Raw genomic sequence first — 18,632 nt, forward strand, 5'->3', positions numbered from 1 at the left:
TATTCTTTACACAACCTCCCCCTAGCACCTTAAGCTAGCAAGAGACAAATGGAAATTTGAGGCATGCCTTTTACCTCCTCTAAGAACTGAAACAGTAGGAATTCAAAGAATAAACTAGCTGCCTATAAAATGAGGATATACTTTAGCTTACTGAATTATAGAAAGGAAAAACACAAAACAAAACAAAAACAAGCTAACAAACCCCCCCATGATTTTCCCTAATCTATACTGAAAGGGCAATCTCCCTTGTATTTATCAAAAAAACCAAAGATGCTAGAAATGCCTTGTCTCCTGGTTGAATTTAGTAAGTCCGTAGGGACAGAGCAGTTTTATCAGCAGAACAGTCTGAAAACCATTCAGTGACATGGGAAATCTTTGCACAACTGCTCATTCTTTACTGAACTGTGGCCATAATGAGAGTAATTTCCTTCAAATACCCTTGTTTAAAATAACACGTATAATTTGTAAGCAAAATAGTGCTGAGATGGTATTGAAAAAGTTGCCTTTAAATACTTTTCCCTTGGTTAAGAACCGTTAGAAGAGAATTTATTTTCAATTCAACAATGCACACTGCTGGTATCTGATCATGTGAAAATAGCTAGAATGCATTTTCACTACAAAAGAAATCTCTACAGAAAAATCAAAATTATTCAGTGCTATAAATTCATGTTTTGTGCACATGAAAACACATAAAACAGGCAGCAACTGAACTGACTCTTGAACTCTGAGGACTCCAGCACCAGGACATGTTGGTGCTGGATGGTACTAAAAGGCATCCAAGACTCAAGACATGAGCCTGAGTTCCCCCGACCATGCTGTCTTCACATATTCATCCTGTTTCTCTCAAGCACTCACTTGATCTGTTTTTAAGCTGCTTCCCTCATCCTGACACACCCTGTCCCACACAAGCTCAAGTCAACGCTCTCCGACAATACCACAGACTAATACTTTATGATTGTGATTTAGAAATACCTTCATTTTTATTAAGCTTTAGAAGCAGAAGAGATTATCAGGTCAACTTGTCAGCAATTTGCTAACAAGAAAGACAAGGCAAGAAAATATGACCTTTGATACTAGGAACATTGCCTGTTATTTGTGTGGACCAGTGTAATGTAGCAAATCAGTCGTTTTCAGTGAGCAACTCCAGAGGCTGAGAAGACTGCCATGAAGCAGACTGCTTCCCAGTTCTTCAGGTTAGCAGGAACCAGCCTGGTGTGAGAAGCAGCTTAAATAGCTGAAGAAGCACTTTGGATAACAGGGGATTACAGGACTACAAAGCCATGTCTCTTTTTAAAATTGTTTCCTAAGCCATGGCTCTTTGCCATGTCTTATGAAGAAACAGCAGATTTCCAATTATCCTGACAGGCCATGAGGATTTGCCCTTCAACAGGAGCAAAACAGACCACCCTGTCTACTCCCCCAACCACTAGAGACCTATCGGGTTGTTGGTTTTGTTTGTTTGTTTGTGTGGCAGGGGGTGCTACTAAAATTATCCACACCAGGTATTTTATTTATTTTGCATTGCTGCTTATTGTAAACTGAAGTGGTGGTTATCACCTAATAAAACATGCACCCCTAGGGAACAGCTATGATAGGGGTGGGGAGTCAAGGGTAAGCTCACTATCTGCTAACTCAAAACAAACATCATACTGTCTATGTGGAAAACCTATTTCCCATATCACACACAAACACTTCCCATATCACAAACAAACACTCCCCATATCTGTAATTATCTAAATGGCAAATTTTACAAATAACAACTAATTAAGTAACAAGCTAAGCAAAAAAGGCACAAAAGACCACATTTATAGCTAAGACTGTTCAACTGTGCCCCTGGTTCAGAGAACAAAGACGGGCTGTGGCCAAGCACGTCCCATGAGGAGTCTTACCAGGTTAGGCGAGAGCAGGGACTGGAAATGAAGGAGAAGACCCGCGCTGGCAATCTGTTCCAACCACCTTCTGCTGGCCTCCAGCGTCTCCATTTCATATTCCTTGTTGTTGTCAAACATCTGATTTAAGGCCACCATCAGTTGCTCTGAAAAAGCGCAGACCGTGGCCACTAGGCTCTGACAGAAGACCATGTCTCGCCTCAGCTGTATCTCACTATCTGTGATGGGTAAAAGCCCAAAGAGGAGGAACAAAAATGGAGCAGGAGATTAATGAACAGCAAAGGACCTGGGCTGGAATATTTTTCTTCGTTTTAAACCCACAGCATTTTAATGTAAAGCAAATGACAAGTTTACAGCCTAATGTTATTCCCAGTAAACAGCAACACTGCCATTTTCCACATTAAAATATTATTTTACAATTCTAAAATGGTATAGGAATGTATTTAATATCTGGAATTTAAAGTGGTTCTTTATAAACAATGCACGTTTATCTTGTAGATTTTAATGTATATTCCATCAAGTCTATGTACTTTTGATGGTGATGGATGTGAGTCAGATCTCTTTGCTGCAAGGTGAGAACCAGCTGGGCACAAAAGCATTTACTTTCCCAGGAAAGCAAGGATAGGCAGAAGCTCTTAACATGACTACAGCATCTGGTCAATTCCACAGCTACCAGCTGGGTAGGTTAGATGAAGACTGTCCACTGTCAAGTGCAGACAAGGCACATCGGAGTGTTGCTACCAAAACACAATATACCCAAATACTATATATATATATATGTATATATGAACATTAAAATTATTAAATAAGCACAGAGCAGCATCACATATCCAGGAAGGAGCAGAGATTTATGGTGTCAGGAGAGTCCAAGGCAGGTCCCTAGGTAGAAGTCTATGGAACCATTAGCAGCAGATTTAAATTAGGGACTAGCTAACCTACCCATTTAGTCTGAAGGGCAGAGGCATTAGATGAACTAAAGGTCAAAAAAGTGAGAAAGAGATACACATTCTCAGTAAAGCACAAAACTGTGGTGATAGATATTCAGTGCTTCCTTCTCTTTTCTGAAGGTCTTCAAATATTTTTATCATTATGAGCCGTTACGCAAACATCAATCACAAATGGTACAGGTAGACTTAATCTTTCTTAGTGCAAGAGAAGAAGATGAGGTGACATTGAGGTCTTTCCAAATCCTACCGTCTTTGTCCGCACTTTTAGATTCCTCTGCCTCTAAGAGGTTTAGCTCTTTTCCCACCTTTCTCTATGGAGCTGGCAAGACTTTAGATGACCAGATAAGTAAGCAGAAATAATTCTGTAGTCACAAAATTAATATTGACTTTAAAAATACGCTTTTATAAGACTCCAAGTATTTCTCAAGGTAACTTCATTCTGTCTGTTTCCCTTCTGAGATCATCTTCAATCTTTTCCTTGACTATTGATAACAGTGACCACTCTTCTACTGTCATTTTGATTCCATTTGACAGCCTCTCTGGACCTCATGAATGCTTCCCATGAATGGTCTAACCCCTACTGCTTCTGCACTGCGACTCCTTGCTTTTTGTTTCGATTATTAAAATTAAGCTCTCTCCTCGCCTCTCTCTCCAGTCTCTCAATCTGTGCAGATTCCAGTACAGACAGAATCTTCATCTTTAAGAACTCCACCCATCTCCAGCTTCAAAAATCCGCTGGCATCTGCATGGTCAAAAACCTTCCAATGTGACAGCAGCACTCAGGGATTTGAGCCCAACACACATTCCCTCTCCTCGCTTTGCTCAAGTTTATCTCTGTTTGTCTAACAGCAGCTGACCCTCCATGCCTTCCTCTGCACTGCCTGCTGCTGAAGCAGCCCTCTTGTGTCTCCAACACCTCATTTCCAGATCTCATTTAATACTACTTGAACATCAGATACTGCATGCAAGAGCACTAAGAGCTCTTTTTACAAAAAGATCTTTTTATACAAAATAAACCACAGAATTTACAAACTTATGAAACCATGTAAATAGGGAAAACCGCTTCAGAAAAGTCAAGCCTGAAGCATTTCCACAAATGCTAAAAACTTTTATAATATTTGGAAGAAATCTGACAAAGAATTCTTATATTCCTCTTTATAAAACAGCTGTTACGTGTCATTTAAAAATCATGAAATAATAACGCATTCATATAGCTGCAAGATGGTTAAAATAATGAGCTTTTACAGCAAAATGTGACTGCTTACCTGAAGACTTATGCACCTACAAACTGTAGAGAATCTTCTGCCATAAGTATTGTTTTCTAAATACTGATTTACTGACATTTATTTCGCAGACACACGTATTTATTTTGTGTATCTGAAACTGTATGCTGTATGGGGTCGTGATTGAATAACACACAGAATAATCAGACCCCTTCCAAAAACGAAAGACTTTAAAAAAAGTATCTTCTAAAACAGATGAAAGGCAAGGCATGAGTTAAAATAGTAAGGTAAGCCTGTAAATAGATGGAAATTAAAAGAAAAAATACAGCAAATAGGCAAAAACCCAAAAAGAGAAAGATAGCAGAAGTACTGTGGAGAAGCTCAGTGATCTAGTAGCTACTTCATCTGGCAAGATCCAAAGTAAATGACCAGAGAAGGTATTTTGCATTAAAAAAAAAAAAAAGTGCAATGTTTGTTAGAAATGTCTTTGGAATAGCTGTGTTCTTCAGGAATCCTCACTGTAAACACAGGGGTAAAGTTGTTGATTACCAAGTTTCTATATCTGAGTTTCTTCCCCCTTCTCTAAACACAGTACTCTGTCCAAAAGCAAAAAAAATCTCAAAACATCCACATTCAATTGCCTCACTCCCAAAACAAGTAAAATTACCTGTATACTCAAGAAGTGCCAAGAGTATTCGTGCCTTCACCTCTTAAAGAGAAAAGAAAATATATTGAGGTCATGGTTAAAAATGTTTCATCATCATAATAATGCATTTTCAGTTTCTCGTTTTACACCAGCTTAACTCCAACTTATTGTACAGGCAATCCTGATTTACACCTACAAAACAGTAATGAGTCACAACTTCCAATAGGTTTGAAATTTAAATAGTTTGAAATATGAATACAACTTGGATGACAGAACAGACAATGGAGTCGACCGTATCAACAGCACAGTCTGGATTCTGTGTGTACTTGAATATCTCCATGAAAAGCCAGAATCTTCCCCCAAGGTGACTATGCTCAAAATGAAAACATTTCAGGCTGATCTCCATCCGTGCTGTACACTCACTGCAAAAAGAACTGGCAGTGCTTATGCTTCTGAAATGCATGCCCATGGTATCTCAAATACAAGCATCAAAACATTCAAAATTACTGGTTTTGCTTGAAAATTGCCTGAAGATAGGTCTTTGCCTTAGCCTTCTGTCTTCTGGAAAAAAACTTCCAGAGATTAATAACTTCACATCTTGGAGTCTGAAAGTAGCTTAGTAACTGAAAATACCATATAGGGAAATACAGCTTTTATCTGAAGAATTTAGATATATTGAGGCTACTACTTGCAGCTTGTTTTCGATGAGATTTGTTGAATCTCTGAATTCAAAGGCATTTGAGGTATCTATAAATAATTATTTCCTGTTTACGGGAAAAACACAGGACATAGCAACTCTCCTTTATCACTGCTGTAAGTCTGCGTTTCAAAATACACCCCCAGGCAAGAGAGTATTTTTAGGTTATTTGTGTAAGTAGAGACTTACCTGGGGTTGTAAGTGAAGCTCAGATGTCAACTGTTTGCTTTCCAACAAATTCCAAATGCTATGGAAGTTTCCACCCCTTCTTGCTACATAGCATATGGAAGGAAATAACTCCCTTGCAATTTTGCTTTAATTATAAGATTTGTAATGCAAGATACCTTCAACTTCTTTTACTCTTAGACATTCCTTTGTTTGTTTTTTTTTTTTTTTTTTTTTTCAAATCGTGCTATTCTGCCATTCTGACCATGGCCAGTAAAGGTTGGATTTTCGTCTTGTTTCTCACATTTAAGAATATTTTTGAAATAAGACTGAGATTTGCACCGCATGGTTTATGATTTAAGTTGAAATACATTTTTTATACCTTTGGCTGAAAGGCTGCTTCACTCTTCACTTGTAATTTATATTATAACAGATGTGAACTCTCTCAATTGTGTAATATCTCCTGTTTAAACTTAAAAGTATTGTGCTAGCAAAACAACTGCACTTCCTCATGCAGTTATAGGACTAGCTGACTAGAAATCTGACTTGATCTAAAATATTTCTTCTTTTGACCAAAAATCTTACTTTTTTTTTTTTTCTTTAAGAACAAGCAACAACAGGAATTCCTCCACCTCTTTGTTCTCTTTATACCCCTCTGTTGTTATGCTGACTGGCTTTGGTTTTACTTTCCTTCTGAAGGGTCCCTTTCTTTCCATCCATCATGTTGATTTTCCTGGTTCCTACTCAAGTCATCCCTCAGCTCTTCCTCTTGTGCTTTCCGATTCTCATGTTACATATCTCACATACATCTAGAATCCTGTACCTACATTATTCTCTATTCAACAACTGTTAATTCCTGCCCTGATAACTGTTCTCTCCTTCACGAAAATCAAGCACTCCATCTTTGAAGATAACTTATCTTTATTGGCTTAACAACTTAGCAGGCTCAGTCACTCCAAGAAATATCTTTAATCTTTTCTTTAGTTACTTAGCTCCAGATAAACCCTCCTAGAATCCATGTACTATTTCAGAGAACTGCAATTCTATCAACTTGCTTAGCCTTCTAGGGCTGCTTTTTACTACAACCATAGAAAACTTTTCTATCTCTAATGACATGGTAATGTCAAAGAAGGTCTGGTGGGTGTTTGTTTTTTTTCTGGGGTGTTTGTTTGTTAGGGGTTTTTTTTGGTTGGTTGGCTGTTGTTGATTTTCTTCTTTTTTTTTTAATCTGTGCAAACCTTCACAGCTTTTAAAAATTGTTCACCCAATCCCAATACTAATAAAAAGAAAACTGACAGACCAGAACAATCATCCCCACGTCATTCTAAGTTTTCCCATTTCTTCATACTTATTAAAAAAGGTAAGAATCCCAAGATCCAGGACTTACGTCTCATTTTTGCGGGGCTTCCATGTCACCTTTTGCTTCAAAGCACTAATCAACCTATCTAATACAATGTGGTCCCTTCCAACCTTGTATTCTACGATACAATGCGACATAACAATGAGTAAAAAATTACAATAGCCTGAGATATTTTTATGAAAATGAGTTGGTTTTTTTCAATGAGGCGATGCATTCACTGAAAGCATTGTTCATTTCTTTAGTATTCACCAATAATAGTTAAGTAAGTTTATAACAATTGCAGGTTTTAAGTACAAGAATTCTTTTGGCATGGCGAACAAAGCTGTGTCTGTGGTCCCCTTTGACTACTTCCTCTAGAACCTGCTAGAAGAGACAAATAGGTCTGCTTTCCTCAGTTATTAAAATATTGCCTAAACAAACATGAAGATTCTCCTAAAATCCCAAGACTTCGTTCGATTTGTTTTCATACGCCCAACTAAGCAGTAAAAATAGGGGGCGTCTTTTGTTTTTTTCTAAATCAGGTGAGTAAGAGGGAATCAGGGAGGAAAATCTCTGTACGCCATGTTAGGCTTTTAGCCAGAAATAGCTCAGGGTAGTACTAGTGTTTCTTCTACATATCCTGACCATTTGTGAACACAATACATAAAGACAACACTAGAAAGGTGAAAAAAAGAAATGAAGATATGAAGGGAAAATTTAGCCACTAAAGCATTTTTAACCCTGCTGCGTGTTCATCTGATTTCAGTTAGATCCGCTGCTGGTTGTGTCTCACATTTAATTTACACAGGCTTAAGCCTGTCTAAATCACAGCAGTCTCCCAAAACTGCCTGAGGGGCACATCTCTGCCCTGAATCTTTTCAACACATGTATCTGTCCAGACACGCCTTGGAAACTAAGGCTTGAGAAGCAATTACTCAATTCCATTTTCATGTTTCTCCTTCATGCTATTTGCGCCAAGGAAGCCACAAGAACCTGGGCTTTCAGGTATCCTTTACATCACACCAACTCCTTAGTTTCACAGGCAAATCAAAGTTATTATGAAGATGTGGATCATAATTCTGCAGAATACTTCTTAGGAACAAGTATTAGTGATACCAGTTTGAAGGGTGGTGATGGTGGAATAGGAATCAAATCAAACACCACAAGAGAATAGAACAATGTAAAGAGTAATGGTGAATAAAAAACCTAAGATGATAATTTTACCTGGAAACTCATGTATTTATTTATGAAGATGGCACAAAAGCCAGTTGTTGGAAATCTCTGACAAAAGCTCAGGTGCCATAGAGGGAAAGGGACAGCCAAGAATATTTAAGATGGGCAGACAACTTCTCAGACACAGTGATGAGAGAAAGTAAGGCAGAGTGTGTGCTCTCCTTGAATGGCACAAGAACAATGCCTTTTACTATTTATCTCTCTGAACTATGCACCATTCACAAGCATGACAGTTGCAATAAAGTTAGTTACTATAATTTATTAACAGGGAAAACCGTTTTTAGTCCTAATTTCTAAAATACTAGAAAATGCCAACAGTTTTATTGTTCTGTAAACAGTGAAATTCCTTCTGATAAATGTCACCATTACATTAGTGTAGCATTGTAAAAAGGGCAGTTTCGTATCATAGAGAAGCAGTAAATCATTTGGACCTCGCTGAAGTCTCCCACAAAATTTTGTGGTAGATTTAAAACTAAATTTAGCTGAATACCAGCTCAGTACTGAGGGTATGGGGCCAATGTTGAAATGAGTTAAGTCTATTAATTCTATTTATGGGTAAACAAACTGTGTGAAAATGGTTTGTTAGGCTTGGCTTCAGAACAGGCGCAATGGACTGTTAAAGACACATTTTCATTCTTCTTGAACTGTGAAAGAAAATGCAATTAATACTTGAATATAATTTGATTTAGGCTGAAGAAAGATCTGTGGAAAAAAGGATCAAAAAAATATTTATTCATTTTTCACTCAGTGACAGCCATCAATAAATTAGAATATGTACTCTTAGTTTTGGAGAGTCAACCCACTGTGATTGACTCCAAAACCAGGAGATATTTTTGTGGTTGTTTTTACAATTTTCTAACCCAGGGTCTGAGAAATGATTGTATCTGAAATGAGAAATACCAGAAGTCAGAGGAGGAGGAGTTTGTTTGGTTTGGCCAGTTGGGTTTTGGAGGTTTATCTTAAAACTATTCACAAGGTTCTTTTCCAGTGATCTGAAATTCAGCAGTTGATGAGACACCATGGAAATTAGCCAACAAAATAAAAGCAGCTAAGCACAAGCACAAATCATTTAAAGCTTGATCTGACAAGTTTTTGTTCCCATGTAGATTCCTAGTGCAAGTAGTTTCATACAAATAATTTTGCTCATTATTTCTGTTTCTCTATCAAACAGCATGGGAAATAAAGCAGAAGCTATACGCAAGATTTTCTGAAGAGAAAATCCCAGTTACTTTCTTATGAAGCCATGGAATGGAGCAGAAAACCGCAGCTCACATAGTCACTTGATGGTGAAGAGGAGCAGAGTACTAGTGAACTTGTGATGGAGGCAGGAAGTGAAAAGCAGAAGACATTTGGCTTCGCAGCAGAAGAGGGAGCATGATTTTAGTTGGATAACTATTTCAGATCAACAACAGATAAGAACAAGACATGGGAGAAAAGCTATCTTGCAGAGTCTTTATCTTTCTATTTAAGATGGTAGGAAAAAAGGGAGTTAATTTCAAGGACAGCCTCATTTTGGTCCCACCAAGTTCTGTGACGAATCAGTCAAGCCCACTGGACTTCAGCAGCAATTGAAATAACGCTGCACATGCAACATATGGCTCATCTGTTTTCGCTTACCAGAAGAGATGATTTTCTCTTTGGTATCTGAAGACAGCAGGGTGAACACGAGGCAGCTGAGATATACTCACCTACCTTTGCTACTAAGCAAACAAAGTCCTGAAATTAAAGCACAGACTACATGGTGTTCAGCAAACCTTTCCTTGCAGCAATGTGAAGCAGTTGTAACTTTCCCCTTCCCTCCCCCAGGCTCTGTATCATTAAAAAAAGCGTTTATTTATGATCACGTTGTTCTTACTAACCTTCAACAAATTTTCTGATATTCTGGGCAAGACTCCGGACGCTGCTGGGGAGGTTCCAAGGGTCTTGCTTGATGTGGAGTCGTAGCCTCTTTGGACAGTTAAGCTTTGGTTCAATTTCCTGCTGAAATTCTAAACAAGGACAAAAATAATTTTCTGCTTAAATCTCCTGAAAAAGCCACAGTAAGACATTATTTCTTCCTAAATGCTTTCACAGCTCAAGGAGGTGTCAACTTATTTAACTCTAAAGCTAGGGTGACAGCCTTCTAAGCTCCCTACGTAGTCAAAGGAGAGAGAGAGCAGCATTCCCAGACATGACTCTTTCTGAACCAGGTATGTCAGATAGAAGGTGCCTGTCTCTATAGAGTAAGCATGACCCTGGAATTTTTAGAGGTCAAATTAATTAAATAAAAAAATTAAACTTAAACCAAAACTACTTATTGCTTAACCTCAAAGTGTTCCTTGTACACTTCATGAAGATGGTGCAGTTCAAGAATAAAATATCTGACTTGTTCATATCTTGTGTCTAACCAAACATTTATTATACCACTGAAAGGATAACATTTTGTTGTGCGAGTCTGGCAGGTACTTCAGGTTTTGTAAAACCAGGTAACTGGGGTACAGTAATTATGCTCTGTTGACTTCAAAGGATTTTACTTAGTTAGAAAAGCAAAAGATCCACCCTCTGATCATCTAAAATTAGTTTTCTTTGCTAAAAGACAAATCATTTATAAATCAACTTTAAAAATAAAATATCTATTAAAATACTAAAATTCTGGCATTAGTAATAAAATAGATCAGAAATGGCTTCAGTAGTTGAGACAAAAATGTAATAAAAACACCTGCAATATACAAAATCTGTTTGTTTCTTCATAAACCTTAGCAATCCTTCAGTCAGTTCAGAGTCTAAAATTTAAAGCTAACTTTCCAACAAACCTGAAGTTTTTCAGTTGTGCAATGAAAGTTTAATAAGCCAATTTGCAACTGAGACCTACTTAAGAGGAATTTCATCAATAATTGCAAATTATGCCAAGATTAAGCAATATCTGTTCTTCAACATCCAGCTCAAGGACTAGATAGGAGACACATCCATGCAGCCTTCAAGCTGCTTTTTGATTCTCGTAGATAGAATTAGATGTTACCTTGGAGGCCTCGACCTGGTGTAAAGTATTTTGTCTGCTCGAAGGCCCTCATCACAGCTGGTCCTTTCAGAAGATTGACAATCGAATCAACCTGTTGGGATCAAGGTTTTCTGAGAAAGATGTTTTTTATAACCACAATTAGAAACTGTTTCCTTAAGAAATATGGACTACAGAAAAGCATCTTTGGATTCTCTCTTACCTAATGACTCTAGTTACAGTAACAAGTTCAGGAATGTTAGACTAAATCTAAGGACCTGTTTAATTTGCAGTTTTGAACTGTTTACAGAAAACTGAAGGAGAATGAGTAAATACATACCATCCCAGTAAACAGTGGAAAGCAAAAGTAAAAAGAAAAAGAAGTATTTGCTAAAGACATCTTAGCTCAAGGATGGACATTAGTATCAAAGCCAAGAAAAATAATCTCATACTTGACCAAAAAGATGCTCCAAACAACTATGGAGCTTGTCCTGTTTATCATGGGAGATTCGAACACTTATGGGAAGCTCATCACCTGAAAAATATTTTGAAATGAAAAATTGTTGAGAAGTTTCAGCATATTTTCCAAAACCTATGTAGTTTAGATAATCTGCTTTGCACACAGACTGATGTGTTGGCTTTCAGCATCATAGTAACTGTTCTCTCTACATATTTTGCATTTAGTAGTCACTCGATAATACAGAAATATCTCTTAGAGAAAGGACCATGTTCAAAACCCAACTGGACATAGTCCTGGACAACCCGGCTCTAGACGATCCTGCTCAAGCAGGGGCTTGGATTGGATGTCCCTTCCAACCTTAAACATTCTGTGACCAGAAAACATGATTCTTCTATGCTGGAGAACACCCTAAACACCAGACTAAATGAACCTAATATAGCAAGACCACAAAGTCACTCAAAGGCATTCGCCATAAAATTTTTATATGGACTCTATAGACAATTCACAATCTTAATGTTCTTACTAATTAAAACATTCTGAGAGTTTAGTAATTCAACAAAAATACAGCATCCAAACCCTGTATTTGATATGAAGCTTTTAGTCATTTCCTAAGAAAGTACAAAGAAGGACTCCCAGGTCACTGCCTTCAGTCTCTTGCTCTCTCAGACAACGAGTGATGCAACCTGAACTCTTGTAAAAGGTGTGAAAAATTGAGCTTAAAACTGGTTTTCTTCCTGCAGTGACAGATAAGAAGTAGCCCCTTCATAATTTATAATCCAAATTTATTCATGGTCAATCTAGACTCATTTTTCTTACGTCAGTGATACAATTAAATAGCACTTTTCTCTCCCTGACTTTTTTTTAAGCTCCTTTAGATGTCCTTACAGCCAGTAGTTATAGCCCTTCACAGGATTCTAATTGTAATAGATGGAGCACAGTGCCAAAGAGCCTTGATCTGGAGTTAACCAGGTTAGCTTTGGAACTAGAAGAAAATTAAGTTGTCAGGAGAGTGGGAGTTCCACTGAGCAGTGTTATTTATCAACTCAAACGCTGTATCTGTGCTTGGCTAGCACAGATATATTCTTTTAGATACCTCAGCTTGATGCTGCACAAGTGCATATCAGCTCATTTATGCCTAAAGCTGAAGATACAGACCCTAGGTCTCCTCTTTTATTTATGGTTCTTTATGTTGTCATCATTTTCCTCTGCATCTGCTCAGCTCTGTAAGTACCTATCATTTCTGGAAAGTAGTTGCCTAGAATTGCATTATTCACAAGGCATCTCAGATACCTTGCATAATGTCTTTAATACTTTCCTATCCCAATGGAAAACACAACCTGATACAACCAGCAATAAAATCTGCCTTTTTTATGGCCAAGTCTCACTGGTGGCTCATATTCGACTAATATGCCTGGCTCTTTCTTTTCCTAAATCATTCCCAAATGGTAAGTTCTCAGCTCAGAGCAAATATTTTTTGTTATTAGTCCCTGAGTATATGACCTTCCACTCCAGGCAGTTAAATCCCATCTCATTCCTACTAGCAGCTGCATTTATTTAAATTCAATTTGTCATGGCATAAACAGTAATGTGCTCCTCTGTGGTCTCACATTCCTTCCTACAAACATACACAGCCATATCCTACCGTCTGGGTGCTGACACAGGCCTGAAGAGCATTCCACACTCACCTGAAATGCTCCCTACTCTGTGCAACACAACACACTGTCAAGGTCAAGGCATCAGTGTAGTTAAAAGCAGTGACTCTAAGCGCTCTGACTAATTCAGGCTGTTCTCAGAGAAGCTGGAACGTCAACTCTCTTTCACAGAAGGACTTAAGTGCATCACTAACTAGGCAGAAGCAAAATGATACACTTCTGTTACCAAGGAGGATGCTTTTTTTTTTTAAATAACAAAACCACCAGGCAAATGAAAAGAATAAAACAGAATAAAAGGAACATATGACAGATTCATAGCTGACTTTTCTAAACATACCTGAATCCATTTCATCACTGTGAAAATAAGAACTGCATTGGCTGCTACAAATGCTGGTGAATGAGGCAATGGAGTTCCTATTGCTGTTGCAATCGCTTGGAAAAACAAAAACAAGAAACAAAACAGAACAAGAAATAAGGTCATGTCCTTTAATTCAGGCTCTATATTGAAGTTACGGAAATTCTTTCCCTTTTCCACTTTAAATTTAATTATGAGATGGTCTGTACAATTCTTCAGCAACAATAAAGATCCCTGTACTTAGGGTATCATATAATTTGCAATCCTGGTAGGATGCAGAGGACCAGATTCCCAAAACAGGTGATTCAATTGTCTCCCTCCCCCTTTCATGTGAACAGGAACTTGCAGAATGATATAATACCCTTTCAATGCAAACCAACTAACTTTTCTTACACAAGGGACAGTTTTTGAAACTGTGGCATCAAATGTTTTAGCAACTCCACATTTAAATTCCGTATTCCTAGTCCATAGCTAACACAAATTATTAAACAGTCTGGTTAATTACTTACAAACTAGAGTCTATACCAGGTTTAGAATAGACTCGATCCATTTCAGTAGCAACTAAACTCAAACTGAAAACTTATTTCCCTGCCAGTCAGAATATTTATTATGACCACGTCTCCTCCAGTTTTTCGTTTTGTTAAAGGTGCACAGACATTTGTATCTGTAACTTCAGGAAAACCTTCTATGCATACAAAATGTCACATCTGTCTATAGTAAGGAGGTTTGGGGATTAAAATGTCTATTTTTCTTCTGCTCATTTCTCTGCTGTAGATATTACACTAATTCACCTCATCTTCGCCCTCAAAAATTAATTGTTCTGTACAGAAAATAGAGAACATACCTACCTCCAAAGCACAAACAGAATAAAACACAGCCTTTTGTACTAAAACTCCTATTACAATAATTTTGAATTCAAAGTCTTCAACAGAGTTATTTAGCCACTTCACAATGATTGCTTAGTTTCAATGCAGGAAATGCTTAAGTAATTATCCAACAGAGGGAGACTTATAAAACCAAGAGAATATGAGATAATGTACAAGTATACCTGAAGGATATTTATGTATTATGATCTGTTTTTTCTTCTATGAATCGAGTATACGCATTCCCTAAGATACACACATCTATCTTTTACATATTATGCTGCAGGTATACGTGTAGCCCCTACTTGTTTTATTTTTGTAAATACAGAAGTGATCTTTTACCAGTTTTGGCATACTGACTTACATTTTCTGGCTAAGTTATATGTTTTGGACCTGTAGCCAACCATGTAAATGAATGGGGATAATTTATAAATGAAGCAATATGATATATAATTAGTCATATCCATTAAGACATCAGTAACAATGTGTTCCTAACAGAGAGTCAACAGTCCCAAGGAGTATTAAGAATCTCTGGCTGGATATTAAGAAATGTTCTCTAACACTATTCACTTATTAAAGTCTCCAAAGAGAAGGTGAAGGTTATTTAAAACTGGATTGTGCAATACATGAGAAAATAAAACACAGGAAAATGAGAAACAGATTAGATGTATCAGCTATATCATACTGCATTTTTGTTGTGTTATATTGTAAAGTTTATAATGAGACCGTACAACACAAAATGAGAACACTCTAATGGATTAAACCAGCCTACTAGCTCTAATAATAACCACAGCAGTATAATGGGATCTGGAGATTTTAAGTATTGCCTAATATAATTATTTAAGCAAAGAAACAAAAAAAATCCAGTCTCACTCCAACAATTGTTCTAAATTCACAGATTTTATGATTATTCTGCATATGGAACCCTGTATTTTATCACCCCTAAACAACCACAATGGATTATATATGACTGGAATCAGAATAAATAAAATATTTTAAACTAAGAGACACTCATGTCTTAAGATACACCTTCTTTCTCCACACTCAAATCTTGTGCCAACTGGGTAACTTCCCAACTGGAAGAAGCACAGGCCACTGGAGCAGCTCCTGGACAGTCAGTTTGACACAGCAGGGCTGTACAGAAAACCTCAAACACACTTCAGCACTTCACTTGTGTGTTCACCATGGTTAGAACAAGATGGACAAATTCTGTGCAAATTATCTCTATATTTATTTCTGTTCAAATTTGTATGTATATTTCTGTTCCTAGTCTGACAAAGAGCTCCTATCTACCATGCTGCAGTAATCAAATATTAGCTTATGAAAGAGATCCCAGCAACAAAGCATTCTGTGTAAAAATGATGACTCTACTGAGATTCTACTTTCTGAGCATAATAATGAAACACGATAATGAACAAATAATGAAGCCCTGGTTTTACTTGCAGCTAAAATTTTAATTTAGATTTTGTATCATGTAGTTAACCAATTCTCTTTAAGCAGTAGAAGAGAATCATTGTAAGACCTATGCTTGCTACAACTACTCCTTCCTTTTAAAAATACTATCTATTTTTATTCACCAGAAACTTGATGCATTATGAATTCTAGAGATGAGATGATGCTACAATATTTAGAGTGGAAGAAGGTGCAGAATATATGTTGAGAAACAGGTATTTTTTTGTTATTTAGATCAGTAAGAGTGGTGGCTCTAGCATATTGCTTTCCATCGCAGATACTTGGTTTGTTTGGGGGGAACACAGTAACAGAAATGATTTATGCTTTTTTTAAGATGGGTTATCTAAAGCAAAGCTTTACAGCTCTGGTTGTGATATCCTACAAAGCTGAGGGACACTAAGATCTAATAACTAATCTCTACTCATTAAGTTTATTTTACACATCTTGCAACACATTTTGATGCTAGTTATCCTCTGTTAGAAATTTCAGATGTCAGAATCATAGTCTTCACAGACACTTGACAGTCTAAAAACCCACAGGTTTCATTCAGTTGACAAAAATACTATTAGTAAAGTTACCTGTAAGAATCTCTGTTGCTGATGGTATCATGACCAGAATCTTCTTGTTCATCACCTGTCACACTGAAACAGACTTTCTTCCCATTCCTTTCCCCCTTTTCATTATCACTGTCCGCTGGTACTAAAGGCTCAGGCGTTTTACGTTCTGATTTGGGAGAATATGTTATTGAAGAAAGAAGGCTGCAAGACAAACAAACAAAATCATGTCTTATACAGTGAGCTAGGAACAGGATAACATTTCTCATCAACGTCCTTCAACTATTATTCTACAATATGTGAAGGGAACATCTTAATTCAGTCCATACCTATTCGAAGCAAGGGAAGAAAGTGACACATTCCACTGTTAAAAACTGTAACAGTGAAACCCACTAGCATTACTAAATACTCAGTCTGGTATGAAGCCAATGATTCTGGCTGGGGAAGAACAGCACATCCTTGAACATCTGGGGTCAAATTTTAACCAAGAACCATGTACTTCTCAGCACAAATCAAGAAAACCCAAAGAAACTGTATCTCTGTGAAAAGCCTGTGTTTTATCAATTACTACTGCACCGGACATGCCAGCCTGCAACACGAGCTATTTTACTATGACATTTTAAGAATACTTATTAACATATCTGTGTATTTCCTGATATTCAAAGTGTCTGAGCCACTTTCACTAGTAAACCTGATGATTAATCTACAAGCTTCTGTGACAAACACAAAAGTGAAATCCAGTCGAGAAGAGAGAGCAGTGCAGACTGCTACATTTAGAACATACACAAGTACTGGAAGCAAAAGATGCATATTCTTGGGTGATTAACTCATTGAGATGTTCTAATTTACTTTCAAGATCAGAACAGCTATAATGGGCAATTGTTCTTTAATTCCTATTACTCAAACACGTCATTAGAATGACATTTTCAAACTAAAATTTGGATTTCAGAGGCAACGTTTTTCTTGAAAAAACTACCTTCTAACTACCTGAAATCAGAAGACATTGAATTTAGATTCCCCCCATCCCCTCTGTAAAGCACTTGGACACAATAGCAGGGTTTTACTGTAGGAGCTGTCAGAATGGTCAGCTGGCAAACTTTCTACCAAAGGCATGGTGGGATTCAAACATGTTACACATAGTTCTTATTTTTGAAGGGAAACTAAAAGGAGATGCATATCTTTTGTGAACAAAAATGCTGCCCTAATGGTTTTTAAAGGGCTGCACTTAGAATTCCTTCCTTTAGTCTTATTTCTCAACGCACATATTAGCACTGTTACATTATGCAAGGGAGGAATTCTGATTTTAAGTGATTTAGAGCTCCATCTTAATTTTGTGGGGACCTGCCAGCTGAAGTAATTAATTCTTAATCCCAACAAAGTTAAGTTTGTTCCGATACAGTTACACCAGTACTGAGCTACCAAGTACTCTGCCAGAAAAGAACCTGATCACCTTGAAAGCAGAAGTTTCTGGACTCAGAGCAGTGACTTCTTGCATACAAAAAACGTGTTCAATACCATGTTCAACTATAATGTTTTTGAGTATATACAAATCATTTCCTGACTCTCAGGAATGGAAAGAGTTTGAAGACAAAAATTAAGAAACCACGTACTTTGGAAATGCAATTGGGTGGATTATCCCTATAATGCTGTCCGTTGAATGTATAGCAATGATTAAATACCGCAAATGGTGTATCAAGCTTGGTCTCATTGAATTTATGACCTGATAGATGTTAGCACAGGGTTTGACATTAAGTTTAGGGAAAGAAGGATGGTAATCAAAGCTTTTTAGCAAATCCTTTCATTATTTCTGCATAACTTCCTCTGGCTAAAATCTAACAGATATATATTTATCGTATATATAGGAAAATTAATGATCTGAACTGCAAATGAAATACAGAAAAACTGTACAGAACGTTGATCTCAGAAAAATCAGTTCTTTGTACTTTTAAAACTTATTCTATAAGTATAAAAAATTAAAAGGGGTTCAAAAAAGGAATCAGACAAATTCACAGCATACCATTCTAACAGTGCTCTTAAAACAAAAGGTCCATTCCAAGAAGACCTTGTAGCACTGCCTGCTGGAAGATGAGATGAGGTAAGGACAAGGATTAATCTACACTATTGACTTTTCTTGTGTTCCCATTACCATCCACTTCTAGGAAAACAAAAATGGGCTATGGGCA

The 18,632-nt window shown here is 37.1% G+C and overlaps 1 protein-coding gene across 3 annotated transcripts in view; it reads right to left on the bottom strand.

Annotated features, from left to right (window-relative positions):
• Window positions 1-18,632, bottom strand: part of PREX2 (phosphatidylinositol-3,4,5-trisphosphate dependent Rac exchange factor 2) — a 171,867-nt gene that overhangs the window by 50,701 nt on the left and 102,534 nt on the right. For all 3 annotated transcript variants that reach the window (XM_065830622.2, XM_071804036.1, XM_065830621.2), the window contains 7 exons: window positions 16,474-16,653; window positions 13,563-13,657; window positions 11,566-11,648; window positions 11,138-11,228; window positions 9,999-10,127; window positions 4,727-4,768; window positions 1,890-2,107 (listed from right to left, as the gene is read on the bottom strand). In XM_065830622.2, coding sequence (XP_065686694.1) covers window positions 1,890-2,107; window positions 4,727-4,768; window positions 9,999-10,127; window positions 11,138-11,228; window positions 11,566-11,648; window positions 13,563-13,657; window positions 16,474-16,653 — 838 coding nt within the window. The remainder of the gene's footprint in view (window positions 1-1,889; window positions 2,108-4,726; window positions 4,769-9,998; window positions 10,128-11,137; window positions 11,229-11,565; window positions 11,649-13,562; window positions 13,658-16,473; window positions 16,654-18,632) is intronic.

Source organism: Patagioenas fasciata, chromosome 2 (assembly GCF_037038585.1).
Source record: "Patagioenas fasciata isolate bPatFas1 chromosome 2, bPatFas1.hap1, whole genome shotgun sequence".
NCBI lineage: Eukaryota > Metazoa > Chordata > Aves > Columbiformes > Columbidae > Patagioenas > Patagioenas fasciata.